The following is a 23,272-nucleotide window of genomic DNA, read 5'->3' on the forward strand; positions in this document are numbered from 1 at the left end:
CTTTGATATTTCTGGGCCCTAGACTGTAAAGTCTGGTATCGTCCTAGGTTCCAAATGCTGAAGTTGCCGTCCAAACTCACTCCAGCCTATCCAACCATCCCGTTGTTTGCAGGACATCTACCGTAAAGTCTGGCCAGTAACATCCTCCTGTTCCATATTAATGGAGTTCACATTAATGCCCATCTTACACCGAATCACCATATATGGAACACAGACCGTGCAGGTCTGTCTAATACCGGCCTTAGTTCTTTACTTCCTTCATTTTCTAATTAGAGATCCTCTTATTTTTATCCCATGTTTTTTTTTATTCCATCACTGTTTTCCTCTCCCTCGGGAGGGCATTCCAGGCATCCTTGAAGAAGAATTTCCTAACATTGCTCCTAAGTCTTCCTCCCGGTAATCTCAAATTATGCCCTCTAGTTTTACCATTTTTTCTTCTCTGGAAAAGATTTAGTTCTATATTAATACCTTTCAAGTATTTAAACATCTTGTGACAGGGACACTGTGCTGTGCTCCCCTGACATTGATCTGCAGCCTTGTAGTCCTATCCCTGTGTCTATTCCCAAGACTAGAGCAGTGCAGCCTAGAAAAGTTAAGCAGACTTGTGCTGCACCTTTTATGCCTGTCCTTTTAAGAGGAGATTGAAAATTACCTTGGCTTCAAGCCATGATGCCAATGGTGTGCTCATTGAGAGTAATGGGGGGGGGGAGGGGCATGAAACATGTGAGCCCTTATCCTCCAGCAAAGCTGAGCTGGGGAGGAGCAGGTTGGAGAGTCCAGAGGAGGAGACCTGGGAGCTGATGGAATGATAACAGGGAGGACAGAGATTGTTCTGCTGAAGAATGGCCCATGCTGGAGGCCATACATTGTAGCACAACCTGTAAAGCAGGTCAGAGTTTCAAAGTTACAGTGGGGAAAGTTTGATGGTTTGTTTGCTGACTATGTTTATTTTTCTCTGTGCTGAATCCTGAGCCTTGGCACATGAGTGTTGCCGTTTGAAACAGGTTCAGCTGAACTGTGTAAAGCAAAGCCAGAAGCTTCATGCGTTTGGGGACATTATGAGAAGCTTACCTTTTTTGAATGGTTTTTTTTTTTCGCTCTAATGTTTGAAACTGGGTTTAAGAGAGAGAGGTCCAGAAGTGTTAAGGAGGCTATTTTGCCATTTTTACTTTGCCTGAGGAAGAACAGGCTGTAATGTGCAAAATACACCCTGCATAATTATTGGGTGGGCGGGGGGTTTTTTTGTGAGAGAATTGGGATTCAGTCTGCCTAGTCCAGGCAAGTGGCATCCAGGCCCGATGCTGCTTGGAATAGCAAGGGCCTAGAATTCTGGGGTAAGCCAGCATTAAAGTTTGGGTGTTTTTTCCCTCCTGGGAGGTGGTTTTTTTTTCTGTGCCACAGGCACAGGGGAGGGGAGAGGCAGAGAAGCCAAAGCTCTCCTGCTCCCAGGAAGAAAAGGACTATTTTTAGTCATTGGTTCTACATTATTGTTTTTGAATGAATTGCAATATTCTGTTGAGAGTTTTGGTTTTGAGCTCTGCTACTGCTACCTGCGTGGAGGGGAGATGAACTGTAATCCTGACTAGTGAACTATATTCCTGACCAGTTAAAAATAAGTGGCTTTAAGTCAAGCCTGAAAATAAAAGCTGAAACCTTTATTTTTCACCTTTAAAGACTGTGTGGTGTTTGCGAAACAAATCCAAGTAAAGCCAGGTCCAGCAGTGTGCATGGGAGGCACTGAATCTTAGGCCGCATAATTAAAGTCACACACCAAACTACTCAGCCAGACAGGGCTCAAGCTGGCTTGGGAAGAGTTAGCCAAGTGTCCCTGTCACAGTCTGTATCATATCTCCTCTGTCCCTCCTGTCCTCCAGAGTATACATATTTAGGTCTTCCAGTCTCTTCTCATACTTCTTTTGGTTCAAACCTCATATCATTTTTGTCACCTTCCTCTGGACCGCTTCATGATTTTATTTGCTATTTTACTTTACTTTTGCCTTTTATTGTTTAAATATTGTTTTAAAGCATAAATTTATTTATATATTTTATTTATTTATTTATTTAGGGAGGCCTTTTACTAAGGTGCGCTATCTGTTTTAGCGCACAATAAATATTAGCGTGCCTTAGTAAATGGACCCCTTAATCATTTATTTAGCCCATCCTCCCAAAAGAAGCCCAAAATGGGTTACAAGAGTACATTCATAGTATAAGTAGGACAAACTTTAGTGAGAAATACAGACTTAGTGGACATAGGGGTGTTTGGAATACGTTATTAGCAGTTTCTATATATACAGTATATAGTATGGATATATGTATAAGTTTTTACATGTTGTCACAAGCCCGACTCCCGTACCAGCCTTGTGCCAGTTACAGGTCACAGAATACTGCCTGCACTACATTCCACAAAGCACAGTCAGGGAAAACAGGGTTATGTAGCACTGTAATGCAAAAACTTGAAGATAGAAAGGTGAGGTAAATAGAATAACTTCCAACCAAACAAATCCTCACTCAGCAGGAAAAAGTATAAAATGGAGAAACAGACCCACTTGTATCTTTCTTCTCATTTCTTTATTGAAAATTCTTCATTAAACATTCTTGCTCCAAGCAATACTGCCCGACGGGACCCGTTTCGCCTACAATGGCTTTTTCAAGGGTTCCAGCAGGGAGCACTAAAATATACAAATTACAATATTGAATAAATTTTAAAATAAACAAATTGTTATACCATAATATCCTACAAATTACTGTGTTTTAACCTTATATCTAGATATAGAACATATTTAATTTATATAGTTCATCTGTATTTAAGTAGATTATAGATATTCTATTGATGAATTACTCTTTTATATATTTGTTGTTTTACATAATTGTACAGATATGTCTTATAAATTTATTTGTTATGACTCAATAAATACCTTCAAATTAGACATAATGTTATAATGTTACTAGAATAATACATAAAAATTAAATTGATACCTCTCCCATCATCCTAACATACTATTACCTAAATAGTGTAAAAAATTAATGTATAAAAATTAAGTTGATACCTCTCCAATCATAATTATTTAAATAATTCAATTACTAAATATTAGATAAAAAATTTTAAATATTAAATAATAAATAATAAATCTGAGCAATTTAAGTATGGATAATAATATTATATATATAATTAAATATAAATATACCATAAATAATTCAATACATTAAATTTAATAGTAATAAAGAATTAATTCTAGATCTTATATAGCATATAATTTTAATTTAAAATAAAATTTATAAATTAATATTCAGAATTTTTAATAAAGAATATCCATTACCCATCAGAAAACCATTGTGTTTTTCTCAGTCCCTTAGTTGAAATGAGTTCCTCATATATAAAAGATACGACCCATGTCTTGAATTTACTTAAGGAGATTCCTGAGGAGGAATTTCCTTTTATACTACTGTCGTTTGATGTAGTATCTCTATATACATCTATACCCCAAAATGAAGCCATAGAGGTAGTAAGAGATTTTTTGGAAATTCGCCCTAGACCTCACCTCATCCCTACAGAGTTCTTAATGCAACTAACCTCTTTAGCATTAAAAGAAAATTATTTTTTATTTGAAGACAAATATTACATCCAAAAAAAGGGTGTGGCTATGGGTGCCACATTCGCTCCCTCCATAGCGAATCTATATATGTCCAAATTCGAACTTGAATGGGTAAAGAATTCACCATATTCAGACCATATTTTTGTATGGCGTCGGTTTATAGATGATGTCATCATGTTATGGAAGGGGGATGAAATCGACCTCAAGAATTTTGCACAATGGCTAAATTCATGTGATGAAAATTTAAGTTTCACCATGACATGCTTGAGAATTAAGCTAAATATTTTAGATTTGACCATTGAACAGCATCAAAATTCCTTTATTACAGATGTATACTTTAAAGATACAGATAAAAATACATTACTATCTTATGATAGCAGTCATCCCAGCAGTTTAAAGAATAGTCTACCATTCTCACAATCCCCTCCTCTTACAGAAACCTCAATCTTGTCAATGATCATGCATCTAAGATGATTAAACTCATGATTATGTTGCATGCAATGGGCTACTAGCGGAGCTTCTTTTCTATGATGGTTAAGGCAAGATTTATGCTCCGCCATGCGGATGTTAAATTGTCTCGTTGTTTTCCCTACATATATTTTCTGGCAGGGACATATGATGATATATACTACATTATCTGATTTACATGTAGTTATGTATCGTAAATGATACTGTCTATGATTTCTTGGATTTTCAAAAACACTCCCTTGAATGGTTAACGAACAGATCTGACATCTGCCACATTTTGAATGGGACCCCCCACTCATAGAAACCCGCCTAGAATTAGGTGTATATCTAAGATGTTCCCTAAGGATCCTACCTCTAGTGTAGGTTAATCGTAATTGAGAATGTTCAAAGCAAGGACTGCGTTGAACTATCCTCCAATGATTGCGGATAACTGTGGCTATATGGTCAGATGCAACGTTGTGTCTCAGTATGAATGTTTGGACTTCTTTCCCAAGGTTAAACTCCCCGCTATCTTGGTCTAAGGGATTTTCAGAGCCAGAGGCCTCAGAGGGTTGTAGAAGCCACTCAGGATGGTTGTACTTCGCCCTACGATATGCTTTATAATGAAGACCACTGACAATTTTATGTTCAAAGGTTTTTATTGAAGGAAAGAAAATGATAACAGTAAAGAACATACCAAGATATACAGCAGCAGAGATACATAAAGCATTAGTAGAGCTCGGAACTCTGAGGGCTGTACTCCTTCAAACAGTGGAATCAACAGCACTCTTCCAAACAATTTTGTCCATATAATAATAGAGCTGAATCCACTCCCCTCCCCCCCTTCCCTAACCCTCCCCCCCCCCTAAAAGGATGGAAGGTGACAAGGTTCCCAGGAACTGGGAAACAAAAAGGATACCACCACAAGTCAACCTAAATCATTAAGAATCAAGCTTCGTGCTCTTGGGGAAAGAGACTGGAGGTAGGGGTCTCATATCTGTAGAAACAGGCGGGTTCACTTAGGAGACCTACGTACCTACCAGACCTCATACAAAAGTACACAGTGGAGTTAGTTTCTCCAATGCCAAAAACGGGGGATCCGTTTGCAGCCAATTTTGCATAATACATTTAGGATCCGCCATGCATGCCTTCAGAAATAAAGAGATGTTTCCCTTCACCATACACCCCACATGCAGCTGCACTACCAAATAAAGCCCCCCTCGGAAAACCCATCACTGAAATGCCCCATAAATTGCCTAGATAAGAAAAAATAGAAGTCCAGAAAGACTGGACTTGGGGACAGTACCAGAAAGCATGTGAAAGCGTGTTAGAACCCTGAGCACACTTAAGACAGGAAGGGGAACCCACTAGGCCTGCATGAAAAGCCTGCATCTGCGTAAAATAAGCCCTATGCAGGACTCGATAGGTGCATTCTCACCACAATGAGCCTGTCAAAATACTAGGAAGAGAGAACGAGAGGGCATTCTCTAAAGTTAAAAGGGGATAGATTCCGTACAAACATAAGGAAGTTCTTCTTCACCCAGAGAGTGGTAGAAATCTGGAATGCTCTTCCGGAAGCTGTTATAGGGGAAAACACCCTCCAGGGATTCAAGACAAGATTAGACAAGTTCCTGCTGAACCGGAACGTACGCAGGTAAGGGTAGACTCAATCAGGACACTGGTCTTTGAATTAAGGGCCGCCGCGTGAGCAGACTGCTGGGCACGATGGACCACTGGTCTGATCCAGCAGTGGCAATTCTTATGTTCTTATGTAGATTGCACCGGGATCCCCAATTCAGTACTCCATTTCTGTGACAACTCCATATAAGAACGAGGCGGAAGTAACTGCCACCACCATCTATGCAACAGGGATACCAAAACTGGAAGGTCCTCATTCTGAGTGAAAAAAGTACGCAATTTATCCCGAACCCCACAGGAGATACCCGAATATTGCAGATGAGTCACATAATGTACCAATTGCATATAACCATACAAGTCCCCCGACCCACCGCACTGACAATTTTAATAGTTGCTGTCTGGACCAATTCCATCCTGTTTGTGAAGGTATAATCTCCTCCAAATGATGTCTGTCCAGAAACTTATTCAGACGTGGGGGTTTTTTTTCCTGCTGGCTATTCCTCTCCATATAAAGATCCCTTTGATTTTTGCTATTGCTTTTTTTGTCAGTTTGGCCACCTTAAGATCGTCAGAAACGAGCACCCCCAAGTCTCACCTTTTTTTTTTTTTTTAGCACAAAAGTACTTCTTCCCTGAAGTTATGTAGCCTAGGTGCATGACCCTGCATTTTATTTTTTTTTTTAGCATTAATTCTTAGCTGCCAACATCTGGACCATTCCTCAAGTTTCACTAGATCCCTCCTCAGGTTATCTACACCTTCCATGATGTTTTAATCTATTCTGTATTTAAGTGTTATCTGCAAAGAGGCAAACCTTACTTGACAGCTTTTCTGCAATATCGCTTAAAAAAATGTAGTTAAGAACCTACCCAACAACCAATCCCTGTGGCACATTACTGGTATTGCCCTTATACTTTGTCTTATGGTAGTATTAATATTTATGTTCTAATTCAGATGGTATATAGGAATAAGAAGACTATGGGGATATTAATGTCACTACCTAGGACTATTGCTATTATTAAGGGGACTTAATTTTTTATCCATGTGTCTTATGTGTGATAACGTGGAGGGGCATAATTTAAAAAAACGTCTAAGTCCCCTTTTGGCCTAAGGCCTTAAACGTTGAAATTAGAAGCAGGGAAAATGTCCATTATAAAAAAAAACGTACAAAAGGAGGTTGTTTTTTTATAATGGCCTGCCTCTACGTTCAGCTGTTTAAACCCAGACCGCCACTACATCTACACTAACACCATATAATCAACCTAAAAAACGCCTAACTCCTAAACACCCAAAACAAGAGCTTTTAGGAGGAGGAGGAGCCTAAAAGCTGGATTCTGTATCCAGTGTCTGTCAAAAACAACACCGGTTACAGAATTCCCCCCCCCCCAATGATCCAGGCAGGAGGGAGCCCAAGCCCTCCTACCCAGGTGAACCCCGAACCCCCGACATGATCGGGCAGGAGGGAGCCCAAGCCCTCCTGCCCTCAACGCAAGGGCCCCCCCAAACCCCAATCGCCACCAACCCGCGACCCCCCACCCCCACCCCTGTACCTTCAAAATCATTGGTCAGACGGATGGGTGTCAAGACCGTCCGTCTGACAGGCCAGCCATTGTTGAATGGCTGGCCTTAGGGCCTGATTGGCCCAGGCGGCTCAAATCCAGCCCACAGGTGGGGCCTGAGATGCCTGGGCCAACCGGAATAGGCCCAGTAGGCTTAGGCCTCTCCTGTGGATGAGGCCTTAGGCATATGGGCCCAACCTGTCTAAAACCAGCTTTGATTGTGGGTACTTTTGACGATCAGGCTTTTTGATCATCCAAGTACCCATTTAGGCCACTTTATAGATTTTTTTTTAAATTATTATGAGCCCCTTACTGTGTTAGTTTCTAAGGAGATTTATAGGAGATTTAATGTTTGGTTATTTTCATTCAGATTGCTGTGTGGGATGTATATAATAAGATATATTATTTCTAGTGGGTTTAATAAAAAATTTACATTTGATGATGTGCCTCATTTAGCTCAAGATAAGTTACAATCATACCAATATTTTATTTGTTATAAAAACTCAAAAGGCTCTATATCTTATAATATTTTACAGGCTGTTTATATGTCATACATCATATGATAAATCTTCAATTGCACAACTTACTCACTTATAGGGAGCTGTGATACATAAACACTTAATACCTGATAGTGTAGTTCTCTATCAGCTTATTGCATCCCTTTATTCTATTTATATTATATGGGATCCTCAGCGCCACCACTCAGAGCTCAAATAGATTTCATAGCTCTAAGCTTTATGTGTCAGCTCCTCATTGGTTCCCTGTTGTTTATTTCATATTCTTAGTATATGCTTTTGTAATGTTTTAATTTTATTTTATAAATACGTTTTCATAAGTAATAAGTTATTTAAGTACTTAACTTTGACTTGTGGTCTCTGGCTAGGGGAAACATAACACCGACATGTTTCGCTCCTTGAGCTTTATCAAGGCTTGCCCCTAGAAATAAAACAAAAGCTATCAGCTATTATTTAGTCGACTACAGACAAATAGGAACAGAACTTAAGGTGATACATTTCTTTTAAAGTGTCCTGCCTATTTGCTTACCTAAAGTTTTCGCCACCACAACCTGTGACCACTCTATCCTGCAGATATGGCGGCGGCGTTTCTGCTAAGATCTTTAAAATCTTAGCAGAAACGCCGCCGCCATATCTGCAGGATAGAGTGGTCACAGGTTGTGGTGGCGAAAACTTTAGGTAAGCAAATAGGCAGGACACTTTAAAAGAAATGTATCACCTTAAGTTCTGTTCCTATTTGTCTGTAGTCGACTAAATAATAGCTGATAGCTTTTGTTTTATTTCTAGGGGCAAGCCTTGATAAAGCTCAAGGAGCGAAACATGTCGGTGTTATGTTTCCCCTAGCCAGAGACCACAAGTCAAAGTTAAGTACTTAAATAACTTATTACTTATGAAAACGTATTTATAAAATAAAATTAAAACATTACAAAAGCATATACTAAGAATATGAAATAAACAACAGGGAACCAATGAGGAGCTGACACATAAAGCTTAGAGCTATGAAATCTATTTGAGCTCTGAGTGGTGGCGCTGAGGATCCCATATAATATAAATAGAATAAAGGGATGCAATAAGCTGATAGAGAACTACACTATCAGGTATTAAGTGTTTATACATCATATGATACACACCAAAAGGTAACAGGGATTACCTGCAACCATGCTAACATCCATTGCTTACCATAAACATCATCATCATTTATTAACTCATATAATATAACTAGACAGGTTTTTTATGTAAATATACTGTATTTGTATTAAATAACACACAAATCTTAACACTATATTATACATTAAACATAAATGAATCCATATTGCACTTTCAGTTACTAAAATCTGTATTATCCCACAATACAATGGAAGAAAACCTGGAGCTTGTACTCAGTCCATTCACAAGCCTTTCCACATCATAGTCTGTGTGTATTATTTCATTTCTCCAGTATTCTCCAATGTTCTAACAAGCATATATTGATTCATAGACAAAGCTGTTGTAATGCCTTCTCACACAGTAGGAGTGAGAAGGCATTATAACAGCTTTGTCTACGAATCAATATATGCTTGTTGGAACATTGGAGAATACTGGCAACTGAACAAAAGCAGTGTCTTGGATGTAATAATGAAGCTTCCTGGGAAAGCAGGAAGACTGTATTGAAGGATTGTAAGAAATACTTGAAAAAAAAAAAAAAAGTGTGCATTATTTATGAAATGACCCTCGTAAATCCAAACTCAAAAGCAGAGAGTGCCTGGTCTTCACATGAACCACACTTTAATAGCAACCAATAGTAACACACATACAGAAAATAATCTGGCACAGCCTATGACTCATGTTCTGCCATTGCTGCTGTTATGCTTCTTACCTTCTCTTCTCACCAAAAACAGTATTTCAAACCACAGTCATTATGTCTTTTTTATAGGTCTTCAGAAGTGCCAATATTAGCCAAAATTGGCTAAAATACTATTTGGCACTGGCCTCCTCATTAGACCCGTTTTTAATTTTATAAAAGTGCTTCAGTGCTTTGTGCTAATATCTTAAATAAATAGTCTTTCAGCTTATCTTTTATTGTTGAATTTTTCTTTGTCACTAATGCTTCTTCCTGCATTCTCTCAGCCCCAACATCACCTTCAGAAACCCCCTCCCCCCCTTACCTAGCCTCTCCCCCTTACCTTCGCCAAAGAATTTGGTGCTTTTAATATCAGTGGAGAGCTATTGTTTTCAGTTCCTGTCCTCTGTCCCTCTTCATGTGGCTCTGAAGAGTCCACCAGAGAACTTTAAAAGAAGTGGCACTTCCTCCAGTGCTGGCAGATCAGTAGAAAGTACTAGCCCCTGCCATTGTGGAAGGCATGACACAAAGGCAAGCTTTCAGCACTCTCAGCCAGCTTTCAGCTTACCTCTTGAGCCAGCCTTCAGTAAACAATCTGTTCATATCAGCATCAGCATTTATAAACTTCTGTAGGCCTTAGCAGCCTGGGAGCTGGAGGGGTGCCTTTTCAAGAGGAGGCTTCTGGCAATGCTCCCTGAGTATCCCACTTACATGCTATACCTAAGCTCAACTAGCTCCAGTGGATATGAGATCTGACTCTAGAGCCCCATCCTTCAACACATGGTGATACACCTGGAGCCATAGAGTGGGGGTGGGTAGTGTGTGTTTTGGTTGACTTTGTTCAACACTTTACTTTATTTCATTTCACACTAATTGTAGGTTTATTGGAGAAGAGTCTACGTCTGCTGGGTCAAAATGCATCTTGACAGAAAGCCCTACCTGGATCATTGATCCCATCGATGGCACTTGCAATTTTGTACATAGGTAAATGTAATGAAACTTTTTTTTTTTTTAAATTCATTTTAATTTTGGTTCCTGAAACAGATTTTTTAAATGCAGCATTGTATTACATAGTCTAAATGAATCCTCCAATGTAGTTTGAAGAGCTAGAATAGTAGTCCACATTGATCACCATATGTAGGGGATAATTTTGGGCATCCATGCTGGGAAGACAAAAATACACATCACTTTTTTTAAATAAAGGAAATATATGCATCTACATGCCTTTTTATTAAAAAAATAAAAATAACCACACAGAAAGTAGGCAGAGACATTTCCACCTGCTTTAAGACAAGTGCAAATGGTTTTCCTATGTGCAAATATGTAATGTAATGTAATGTAATTTATTTCTTATATACCGCTACATCCGTTAGGTTCTAAGCGGTTTACAGAAAATATACATTAAGATTAGAAATAAGAAAGGTACTTGAAAAATTCCCTTACTGTCCCGAAGGCTCACAATCTAACTAAAGTACCTGGAGGGTAATAGAGAAGTGAAAAGTAGAGTTAGAGGAAAAATAAAAATAAAATAAACATTTTAACAAGACAGCATTGATCTAAATACTTTGGAAGATAGAAGAGAGGAGAGAAAGGAATAGAAGCATGATGAAGTGATGAAGTGGAGCAAGTAAGTTTAGGAGGAGCGATTGACGTTTCCAGAAAGGGCTTCTTCAGGGAAGAGACTTGGCCGACAGTCCCAGGATGCCTATGTCTCCTCCCCTGAGATATTCTCTTCCCTTACCACATTTGTGGGGAAGGGTAGCTATGGAGGCATAGCCTAGTAGTTAGAGCAGCAAGCTGAGAAGTTGGGGTTCAAATTCTGCTTCTCGCACTGACCATCTTTGTGGCTCTGGGTAAATCACTTCACATTCAGTTGTCTCAGGAACAATGTTGATTTTTCATCCTTAGACATGGAAGACACTTGTTCAGCAGACTTTAATTTGCCCTAAGATTGGATATGGAAAAGGCAGGTAATTACCGTAAATGTAAATCCAGCTATGGTCTCTGATCTCAAAAGTGGTAATAAAAGAAATGGAAAACCGCTGGTTGGCAAGCCTTACCTAGGGAATGGAAAAATGTAATTAAAAATAGGGCAGTACTTAATAGTTACACTTGATTTGGCCCCAAATACATTACAGTGGTACCTTGGATTACGAGCATAATCCGTTCCAGGAGCATGCTCGTAATCCAAAATGCTTGTTTATCAAAACAAAGTTCCCCATAGAAAATAGTGGCAACAGCAACGATTCGTTCTAGAACCCGGGGTCTATACCTGTCGGGTGCCGGGTGCTGCAGCGCCATCTCCTCCGTCTGCCTCCTTCGTGGGTCATCTGAAGAAGAACCCCACAGTGCCACTTTGGGGGGGGGGATGCCAGCCCCCGGAGAACCTCGCAGTACCTTCAGAGGGATGCCTCCTCCATCCGCCAACCAGCCCTCCATGTCGGATGCCCCTCGCATGCTGGAGAGCCCCCACCCCAGCCCAAGCAGTCGAGCGCCGCCCCCACCCGCACGACACGCACAACACCGATGATTGATGCTGTGCGCGTCACACGCAACGTGCAGGCGGGACAGCACCCGGCCGCGCAGGCCCAGACAGAGGTCCTCCAACCTGCGGAAGGCACCCGATGTAGAAGGCTGGCCGGAAGACGGAAGAGGAATCCCCTGTAAGTGCTCGTTGATCGGGGCAGTGCTCGGTTTGCGAGTCAAAAGTTTGCTGAGTGTTTTGCTCGTCTTGCAAAACACTCGCAAACTGGGTTACTCGCAAACCGAGGTACCACTGTATTTGTATTTGGCCAAATAGTGATTTAAATTCAAATACAAATAATCCAGGGCTCTACTGTGCTAAATCCTACTGAAATAAAACACTTGGGGCTCCTTTTACCAAGCCGCGCTAGTAGTTTAGCATGCATTAAACCGCCAGCCGCACTAGCCGCTACCGCCTCCTCTTGAGCAGGCGGTAGTTTTTGGCCAGCGCGGGGGTTAGCGCGTGATGAAACGTCACGTGCGTTAACCCCGCTAGCACGGCTTGATAAAAGGAGCCCTTGATCTCCAGTTTCACATTATTTCTTTTATTATTTGTTAATGTTATAGCCCCATGCCCATTATTCATTATCTGGTAATCATATTCCACTGAATAATAATTTTCATTATTCATATCTGGCTAAATAGTAAAATATGCTATTTGGTACAGCTGTAATAAAAATGCTGCCAAAGTAAAGGAGAGTGAATTATTTACAGTCTGTTGGGTTTCAAGATCTGAGGCAACACAGTTTAACTAAAAGCAGATCATGCCAAACTAATCTAATTGATCTCTTCAATTAGAGGACTAAATTGAGGGCAGGAACTGGTGAAGGGATTTTGGCAAGGCATTTGGTACTGTTATAGAAGTTTCATGATTTAAAACCGAGTATCCTGAAGGTGGGTCTCAAGGTGATAGAAGCTGATTGACTGATAAACAAAGCTTAATGGTAAACGGCATTCATTTAGAAGAAAGGTGAGTAGTTTAGTGCCTCGGGGATCTGTCTTGGGACCGATTCTGTTCACTTTCTTTGTGAGCAGGTTAGGAGAAGTTTGCCCTTTTGTGGATGAACCAGCTTATAATGGTTCCTTCACTTGGAAGATCTCTGTGTAATCATAACTACCGGTACTTGATGTTACATTTGCCATCTGTAAAAGGCATAAAGTTAAAAAAAAAATCACTTCCACATTTTGATGTCAAGCTGCAATCTGTTGGAATTTTCTTCCCTTGGATATAAGATCAGAATCCCATTATTAGCAGTTTTGAAAGAAAGAACAGATATTTTTATTTCAAACATTTCTTAATTAGCTTTGTAAATAAATGATTACTTTGGGGTTAGAATCTATAGAAAGTGGTTTAATGTTACTGTTTGTTTTTTATTTGAAATTCCTTTGTAATTCCTAGAATTAGCTAGTTGTATTCTTAATATGCACTGGGCCATTTTTGCATAGTAGTGGAATGTAAGAATTTTTATTGTGTGGTACTGTATAATGCAAAGATCTGCTACAGAGAGGATACCTTTGAGGAAGTAAGCAACCTGAGAAATGATTTACAAAAACTGGGAAGCAGGTTACAGGATTGGCAGTTAGGCTTTTATGTGTAGAAATTCAGAGTGATACACTTAGGGTGCAGAAATCCAAAAGAGCTGTATGCGATCTAAGTTGAGAGGAAAGAGACCTTGGAGGGATAGTGTCTGAGGATCTCAAAACTAATAGGATGCTGGGCTTTTTTACAGAGTAGTATAACCAGCAGAAAAAAAGGACGTAATCAGGGTATCCCTGTATAGGTGTCAGGTCAAAAGCGCGCGGTACGCGCCTCCATCTTGCGCTCAGTTGTCGGCGCGCACCTTTGTCTTTCACGGGGTTGTCTATGAACCATAGGTGTCAGGTCAAAAGCGTGCCAGGACAAAGGCGCACGCAGACAATTGAGCGCGGAGGTGTGCGCGCGCCGCAGAAAATTACTGTTTTTAGGGCTCCGACGGGGGGTGTGGGTAATCAGGGTATCCCTGTATAGGTGTCAGGTCAAAAGCGCGCGGTACGCGCCTCCATCTTGCGCTCAGTTGTCGGCGCGCGCCTTTGTCTTTCACGGGGTTGTCTATGAACCATAGGTGTCAGGTCAAAAGCGCGCCAGGACAAAGGCGCACGCAGACAATTGAGCGCGGAGGTGTGTGCGCGCCGCAGAAAATTACTGTTTTTAGGGCTCCGACGGGGGGTGTGGGGGGAACCCCCCCACACACTTTACTTAATAGAGATTGCGCCGTGTTGTGGGGGCGTTGTGAGGGGTTTGAGGGGTTGTAACCCCCCGCATTTTACTGAAAACTTCACTTTTTCCCTGTTTTTAGGGAAAAAGTTAAGTTTACAGTAAAATGTGGACGGTTACAAACCCCCAAACCCTCCATAACGCCGGTGCGATCTCTATTAAGTAAACTGGGGGGGCTTCCCAACAAAACCCCCTGTCGGAGCCCCTATAAACTGTAATTTTCTTCGGCGCGTGCCTCCATCTTGCGCTCAGTTGTCGGCACGCACCTTTGTCTTTCGCGGGGTTGTCTATGAACCCCCTGTATAAGTTGTTGGGCAGACCTTGTCTGAAATTCAGTGTTCAATTTTGGAGACCATATCTCAGTAAGGATATAAAGAGATCTGAGGACCTAAACATGCAAACTGTGGAAGAGAGGAGCGACAAATAAGAACACACATAAAGCATGTCATTACAAGAGATTCTTAGGAAAAGCTTTTTGCATTCTAGGCTAGTGCAATGAATTCTTGCTGGAATATTCTTATTCCCCAAGCTCAGTCTTACCACTCATTTAGAAAATTTTTGAAAACTTACCTGTTTGATAAATATGTGACTTCATTGCTATTGTATTTTCCGAGAGATATTTGACATGTTTATGTATGTGATCCACTGATTGTAGTTTTCTCAAGTTGTAAATCGCCTTGAAATAATGGTTTGGTGGTATATAAGAATAAATTATTTTAAAAAAATTATTAGAAACGGATTGTTTCCAAAGGGGGAAAGGGAATGTAGAATGAAGGGACGTGATATAAAACTGCAAGTAGACAGACTCAGGATCAATGTTGGAAAATAATTTTATCAGAAAGGGTGATGGAGGAGGTAGGAGAAACAAAAGTGGTGATATGCCTAAAACAATTAGTTTTGGGGGGCACCACCATTTTATCAGACTCTAGCCATTCCTTCCAGGACAGATAAAGTTATTGTTTTGCATCTCCTACAGGACAGTTGAATTAATTTTTGTGGAAAGGGAATACTTAAGTAATCTATAGCTGCAGAAGGATTGTGGATGCTTAAACTATCCATGTTGTAAGGGAATATCATTTATCTTTCATTCTGAAGCATAGAGCCCAGTGACTTTTACCAGAGCTTTCATATGGATAGTCAAATTGGCTCCAATTGGAACAGGTACTCTTCATCTTTCCTCTGTTTATTTCTACTGGGTTTCTACAGTCCACATCGAATGATAGTAAGTTTAAAAAAAAAAAAAAATTGCTGAAAACACATGGATACAGCCACAGAGTCCTTATAGCATAACTCAGTATTTAACGTACAGTAAAAGGTAGAGTTGGAGGTTATGGCATGAGAGAACTGTGTGGTCTGCCTAGCTCCCAATACTATACTTGGTACCAAAAGAAAGATGGTATATCAAATCCATGACCCTTGACTGTGGCACTGCATCCTCTCAGCTGATCATGTGATAGATAGTAAGAAAACCAGTGAGGCCACCTAATTTTAATATTTACCACTGCTTAATCTCAGGCACTCCACAAGATGCACAGAGCTGAAAATAATCTGAAAAGAGGATCGGGTAAAGGAAATAACAGATAAGAACTGTGATTGGTTCTAGTATGAGCCTTGTTGTTGGCAGTTGTTACCAAGGCCCTATATTTTGTTGCTCACTGGATTGTTTGGACACCCTAAAAGCTAGTTAAGATTAATCCTGCTAAAGATGTCAGTTGGATAAATGCTATCTTGGGACTGCAAGAGCCGCTTCAGTTTAAGCACATCATTTTGAAATTCAGAACCAGAGCTATTGTCAGACAGTGCTAGAATTTTTTACTTTTTAATGTCTGTGGCTCTTAAATGAAATTATCAAATAGAGGAATGCATCACATATCAAAATATGCATATGTGGTAGAATGTGGTATTGGTATGTACGGTGTCCAGATGCAAATCGATAGCTGCAGAATGGATGAATAATGTAACGACTGTTCATAAAATGGGGAGGACCTTGGAAGAGTATTGCTGGCAAGCTTTCTGCATATTATCCTGTCTAATATGTTATATTTTGAGTACTGTACTGTCGCTGTCTTTGGGATCTCATTTTGCCTGTTTGGAGGGTGGTAGGTTTGTTGTAATGGGGAGGCAGTTTGATTTTTTTTTTTAAACATTCAGTAGAAACTATATATATAAACAAATTGTTTTAAAAAGATTAATGTGAAGTTTCTTTTTATTTTCTAGGTTTCCACCAGTGGCAGTTAGCATTGGATTTGCTGTTAACCAAGAGGTATAGAAAGTGTTCTGTAAGTTGGTATTCTGAGATCTATCTAGGTGTCCTGTAAGTCTATTGGGGAAAGGAGGAACAAGGGTAGCAGAACATCCTTTTGGTTGAAGGGGGCCAAACAAATCAGTAGATTTGAGCAAACAAGTTACCTTACTGGAATGTCAAGCTATTACAACATAGAAACTTTGTTTTGGGCATAAAAATACAGCTTGACTCTTCATTATAACCTGCAACTTATGGAAAATCAATTGAGATGTAAGACCAGCATTTTTTTTTTTTCAACTTCCCCCAGATTACTTACTCCTGAGATTTTGCTTAGCAAATATTCCAAAGAGATTTTAGGACTTTCAAATGCTGATAATAATGTACTTTTGAATTTCTATTACTTGACTGGGGCTCAGTCAACTAGGTTCTATTGAGTTTGATCTGACAAAGTTCTTGGAGGATTCTCAGGTCATGATTGAAACTAGGGCTACACTGATAATTTCTATTCTTTTGCAGTAAGATAAAATAATATGTTGAATTTGTACTTTAAAAAGGAAGGATCCCATTTTATGTGGTCACAAGGTTTAGTTGTTCTGTGGATATGACACAAGCCACATTCATGCAGCTAAGAACTCAGATACTGGCTGCAAGAGGAACTTTGTTTTAGTAATTTTCTTGTAAATGTTTTATGACTTTTAGGGAATTCCAATACCTTTATAGTTTCATAGTTTATTAAAATTTGATAAAACGCTTCTCCTGGAATACAAAGCGTTGTACATTAAAATTTAAATATAACCCCTGTGGTGTTCCTCAAGGCTCCCCACTCTCTCCAATTTTATTCAATCTCTATATGACCACACTGAACACTTTTAAGCTGTCAGCTTGAGAAACGTTATTCACTTATGCAGATATCTTTTATATTGATTGAGATTGATCCAGATATTACCAATCTAGTTTCCAAAGTAAATCTTTGCATTTCCAAACTTCAAGCCGAATGAAGCTTAATACAACTAAAACTAAGCTTTTGTGGTTAGGTCCAAGATTGAACTGTCTTCCTCCTATTGTAGCTCTGGCATCTGGGTCCTCCTTACCAATTCTCTGCTAAGATATTGGGAGTCCTTTTTGATTCCTTGCTTTCCTTTAAGGACCAAATAAATTCCTTAGTCATTTAAAGCTTCTTTAGTTTGCGAATGCTGAGGAAGATTAGACATCTTTTTCATCACTGTCATTTTTCTATCTTAATTCAATCAATTATATTATCTCGTCTTGATTACAGTAATGCTATCTACCTCAGCATTACAAAAATTTGTCTTCATACATTACAATTAATTCAGAATACTGCTGCAAAGCTGATCTTTGGAAAACATAAATTTGACCATGTGACCCCCTTTGCTTCAGAGTCTTCATTGGCTCCCGGTTTATTTTAGAATTCAATATAAGTGCGCTTGTATTTCCACATGGTATCTTAAATCCTCTTATTCCTTTATTTTGGAATGTTTACCGATTCTCCTTTGCAAGAGGTATCCAAAAATTTAAACTCTCCCTTCCTTCTAAAAAAGGGATTAAAGGAGTTAAGATCTGAAGAGACGGCTATTATGGCCTCCATGGACAGACCACTTGACTCTCTTTATGCTGGTTCAAATAATATGAATTTAATAATCAAATAGCAATAGCTTACATGAACAAATCACACAGCATATAGAGTAATAGAGCATACACCAGGCTGGCCAGACTGATGGAGAACTTCCGAAGAGTTCTGAAACTATGGTCCATGGAGCTTCCTTTTATATGATTCTAACAGCTCTGGCCCACCCTGGTGCAGGTTACATTTCATATTTTCATTGGTTAATCATATTTATTATCTCATTTATTAATCTATTGATTAGCTAGCATAATGAGTGATACTGTGTGCCACTCCCTTCCTTATCTAATTCTATCCTATTTCCCAATAAATGTCCTGTTAATATATCAATATCCTCTTTCTTACATTCTCACATTCTCACATCTCTTATTTCTTGCGCAGCATCCGTCAGTTTCGTGGTGAATCTTTCCCATCATCATCATCATCCTTTATCTTGTGAAACTTCTATCAGCTTAACCTGCTAATATAGGGCCAAGATCCCTTTTTCACTAGTTGTTTTTCTCTCCAGCTGTGCCTTCTGTTTGACCCTGTTCTCAAGAAAGCAGAAGTGTCTTTCAGAGTTGACAGTTTGTAGTCAGAGTATCCATTTTGCTCTTTCAGCAACCATTTTAGGTCTTAGCTGTATTGGCCTGTTTCTGCTTTTCCTACACAGGACTTCTCTTCCCTTCCTCAGATCTTCAGTCAATCTTTGGTCTTTAAACTCTCTCAACTCTGGAATGATCTCCCCTTTTTATTAAGGAGTCCCAGTTCATTTCAATTTTTCTGTAAATCTTTAAAAACTACTCTATTTGCCAAACATTTTGAAAATTAATTCTTTTGAAATTTTGCTATTATCTTCTATTTATCATTTGTAAATCATTCCCTGTTTATTTAATTGCTATAAACAGAGTCGAGCTTTCTCAGAATGATGACTCGGTATACAAAGTTAAGCTTTAGTTTAGTTTAGACCTTCCGAGACCGACATACTTGGTTGGGGTTACGACATGAAAACAATAGGAAAAAAGGGAAGAACTACAATTTGTCAAGAAAGAGCACATAAAAGGGAGGAACAATAGGAAGGATATGACAGGGCAAGTGATAATAAAATTATATATATAAGATAAATCAATTGAAGGCATCTTTAAAAAGGAAGCATTTTAAACTACTCTTGAATTTATCCAAGTTTTGTTCAGCTCTGAGGTGTAAGGGGAGAGAGTTCCAAATTAAAGGGGCGGTAATAGAAAATAAGAGACCGACGGGTACCAATTATTTTTAAAGATGGAACATTAAGAGAATGTTGCAAGGTTGATCTTAAGGTTCTGGGGGGGGATCATATGGAATTAATAGTCTATCTATAAATGCAGGTGTATTAGTCTGTAGTGTTTTGAAAGTTAGAAGAACGATTTTAAAGGTTATCTGGTGTGGGATTGGCAACCAATGAGCCTTCTTCAACAAAGGGGTGACATGATCAAATTTTTTTGAACCCGTGATGATTTTGATAGTCGTATTTTGTATGAGTTGAAGGCGCCTAATATCTTTTTGACACTTCTCAGTTGAATTTTGAACTATGCAAAATACTGTGAAGAAGCAGTGGTGGTTTTCATTTGTGTGAATGGCACTGGATGATGAGCAGTACAGAAGTGGTCATTCCACATCTCATCGGTGAGGCAGATTCTGCCCAAGGCAGCCCCTCCAGTGCAATGGGATCCCAAGAAAGAAAATGGCCTGCTTATAGGTACTTTTGAATCCTCTGAAGCTATATGCCTCCCTGGTCTTGCTTGTGTGTGTGTGTGTGGGGGGGGGGGAGATTAGCCTTTCCAAAATTGTTGATTGATGGTCCTTAATTTTGAACTTACACCATGCTGCCCATCAATTGTAATTCAGCCCTATCTCAAAGGTATCGCCACCCATAAGACTCAAAGCCTGGCTCATTCACTATGCTTGATCATGCACTCTGGTCTTTGAGACTGCCAACCAAAGTATAGCTCTTGCTGGTTGGTTGGCGGATTTTTTTGTTTCTTCATATAAATGTGGGTACTTGCATGTTTTGAGTCATATCATGACTGTTAATCAGCAGCTGAGATTTTACTGTATTTCATGCTTTCTATTCTGTTGTACCCCTATGCAATATTTGATTTTCACTAATGCTCTGTTTTCTCTCTCCCCTAAAATTATTAAAGCTTGAATTTGGTGTTATTTACCACTGTACTGAAGAGCGGTTATATACTGGTAGAAGAGGCCAAGGGGCATTTTGTAATGGACAAAGGCTGCAGGTATCAAACGTGACAGGTTGGTTTAGATTTCTCTAGAAATATAAATGGGATATTTTAAATTTTCAAACATGATATGTGTCATGTTTTTTAATGACTTGTATTACACCTTTTATCATGTGCTCTAAAATCAGTTACACCAATTAACTGAAATAATATACCATATCTAAACCTTCTTTTCTAAAGAAGATCGTATTTACCCACAAGTAGGGCTGGATAAGGGAGCTAGATGAACACGTGGGATTTCATCCAGGGCCCTGTGACTGTGGCAATGAACTTCCTAAGAAAGCAATTCCTTAGGTTATATCCGTAGCTTGCTAATTCAATGTCCTTAGTGGATTCTCATCAAATATACATGAAATCATAACATACAACAAAAACCACACCATGCATATATGATCTGCCAAGTCCATTTTATGTGTCAAACTTGATAAGAGGACTCTATTACAGTATGAAATGAGCAAGCAAGGGTGGAAATATTTTCATGCATATAAGATAAGCCTTACTGGATCAGACCAATAGTCCATCTAGCCCAGTATCCCGTCTTCACAGGCCAATCCAAGTTACAAGTACCTGGCAAAACCTTAAATAGTGGCATCATTCCATGCCACCGATCCAGGACAAGCAGTGGCTTCTCCCATGTCTATCTCAAAAGCAGTTTATGAAAGCCACTGTTGCCTTGGACTTTCAGATACTAGTCATATCATTTGTTTTTTGTTCTTGCCATTTCTAAAACCATGTAATCTAGAGCCAGCCAAGGGGCTCTTTCATTGTGCACTTGAATAAGCAGTCATTCAGGATAGGCCCTTGACAGAAATTTTACAATATGCTTGTTGTTTAGAAACTGTTGGCAAGACTCAGGCACTAAGATGGTCTCAGGAAATACTAGAACCATTGAGATCATTTCTCTCTCTCTCTCTCTTATTTAATTAAATATTTTTATTGAATCAATCAATATCTAATAATCTAATCTAACCAGAACATTTATATTCCACTTAATCATTCAGCTCAAAATATGATTCAATTACAACTTGTCTCCACATACTGATCACAGTGGCTTTTTTCATAGATCCCAGAAAATGAGTAAAATCATTCTGGATGGATGTAGCTGCTATTATGTATACAACATAAACAAAGCAATGCAAAAAATGCATAGTAGAGAACTTTGGTTCTTATAGCCCCCCAGGATTATGTAAAAACAATCATACATCCTACCCCCATTTCCCTTAACCCAGAGATCTCAAAGTTCCTTCTTGAGGGCCGCAATCCAGTCGGGTTTTCAGGATTTTCCCAATGAATATGCATTGAAAACAGTGCATGCACATAGATCTCATGCATATTCATTGGGGAAATCCTGAAAACCCGACTGGATTGCGGCCCTCAAGGAGGGATTTTGACACCCCTGCCTTAACCCATCCCCCCTAACCCAATCCCACCAGAACCCATAATAATTCAGGAGGGGAAATAACCAATTAAATATGTAACAATTGTAAGTCTTTGAAAACCAAGCTGCAAGTTCAAGGGGGGAGATCTTGAATATATGGCTCCAAAATAGACCAAAATCATTTCTTACATATATCAGTGAAATCAGCATCTTGTGCTTCTAACATCATTAATTATGAAATGAATTTCTCCATTGCCAAATAGTAAGTGGTTAAGTCTGACTCCAATTTTGTAGAATACATTTTTCCTCACTATGTATGGCTTACATAATAAGCACAGTTACTTACCGTAACAGGTGTTATCCAGGGACAGCAGGCAGATATTCTTAATGCATGGGTGACGTCACCGACGGAGCCCCGGTACGGACCTTTTTAACTAGAAAGTTCTAGTTGGCCGCACCGCGCATGCGCGAGTGCCTTCCCACCCGACGGAGGAGAGCGTGGTCCCCAGTTAAGATAAGCCAGCTAAGAAGCCAACCCGGGGAGGAGGGTGGGACGTAAGAATATCTGCCTGCTGTCCCTGGATAACACCTGTTACGGTAAGTAACTGTGCTTTATCCCAGGACAAGCAGGCAGCATATTCTTAACGCATGGGTGACCTCCAAGCTAACAGAGAGGGAGGAGGGATGGTTGGCCATTAGGAAAATAAATTTTGTAACACAGATTGGCCGAAGTGTCCATCCCGTCTGGAGAAGGCATCCAGACAGTAGTGAGTAGTGAACATGTGAACTGAGGACCAAGTGGCAGCCTTGCAGATTTCCTCGATGGGCGTGGAACGGAGGAAAGCCACAGAAGCAGCCATAGCTCTGACCCTGTGGGCCGTGACAGCACCTTCCAGTGAGAGACCGGCCCGAGCATAACAGAACGCAATACAGGCAGCAAGCCAGTTGGAAAGCGTCCGTTTAGATACAGGACGACCTGGACGGTTAGGATCGAAGGTCAGAAAGAGCTGAGGGGACGAGCGGTGAGCCCTGGTACGGTCAAGGTAGTATGCAAGGGCACGCTTACAATCCAGCGTGTGCAACGCTTGTTCCCCAGGATGAGAATGGGGTTTAGGGAAAAAGACAGGCAACACAATGGACTGGTTGAGGTGGAAGTCCGAGACCACCTTGGGAAGGAATTTAGGATGGGTACGCAGAACCACCTTGTCATGGTGAAAAACAGTGAAAGGTGGGTCGGCAACCAGTGCATGCAGCTCACTAACCCTCCTGGCAGAGGTGATGGCAATGAGGAAAAGCACCTTCCATGTAAGAAATTTGAGTGAAGTTGTGGCAAGAGGCTCAAACGGAGGTTTCATGAGGGCTGATAAAACCACATTCAGGTCCCAGACGACCGGAGGAGGCTTCAGA

At 39.9% G+C, this 23,272-nt stretch overlaps 1 protein-coding gene across 2 annotated transcripts in view; it reads left to right on the top strand.

Moving 5' to 3' along the window:
• The window catches only part of IMPA2 (inositol monophosphatase 2), a 71,167-nt gene that overhangs the window by 31,681 nt on the left and 16,214 nt on the right, over positions 1–23,272 (top strand). For both annotated transcript variants that reach the window (XM_033934104.1, XM_033934105.1), the window contains exons 3-5: positions 10,448–10,552; positions 16,563–16,608; positions 20,392–20,500. In XM_033934104.1, coding sequence (XP_033789995.1) covers positions 10,448–10,552; positions 16,563–16,608; positions 20,392–20,500 — 260 coding nt within the window. The remainder of the gene's footprint in view (positions 1–10,447; positions 10,553–16,562; positions 16,609–20,391; positions 20,501–23,272) is intronic.

Source organism: Geotrypetes seraphini, chromosome 2 (genome assembly GCF_902459505.1).
Source record: "Geotrypetes seraphini chromosome 2, aGeoSer1.1, whole genome shotgun sequence".
Lineage (NCBI taxonomy): Eukaryota > Metazoa > Chordata > Amphibia > Gymnophiona > Dermophiidae > Geotrypetes > Geotrypetes seraphini.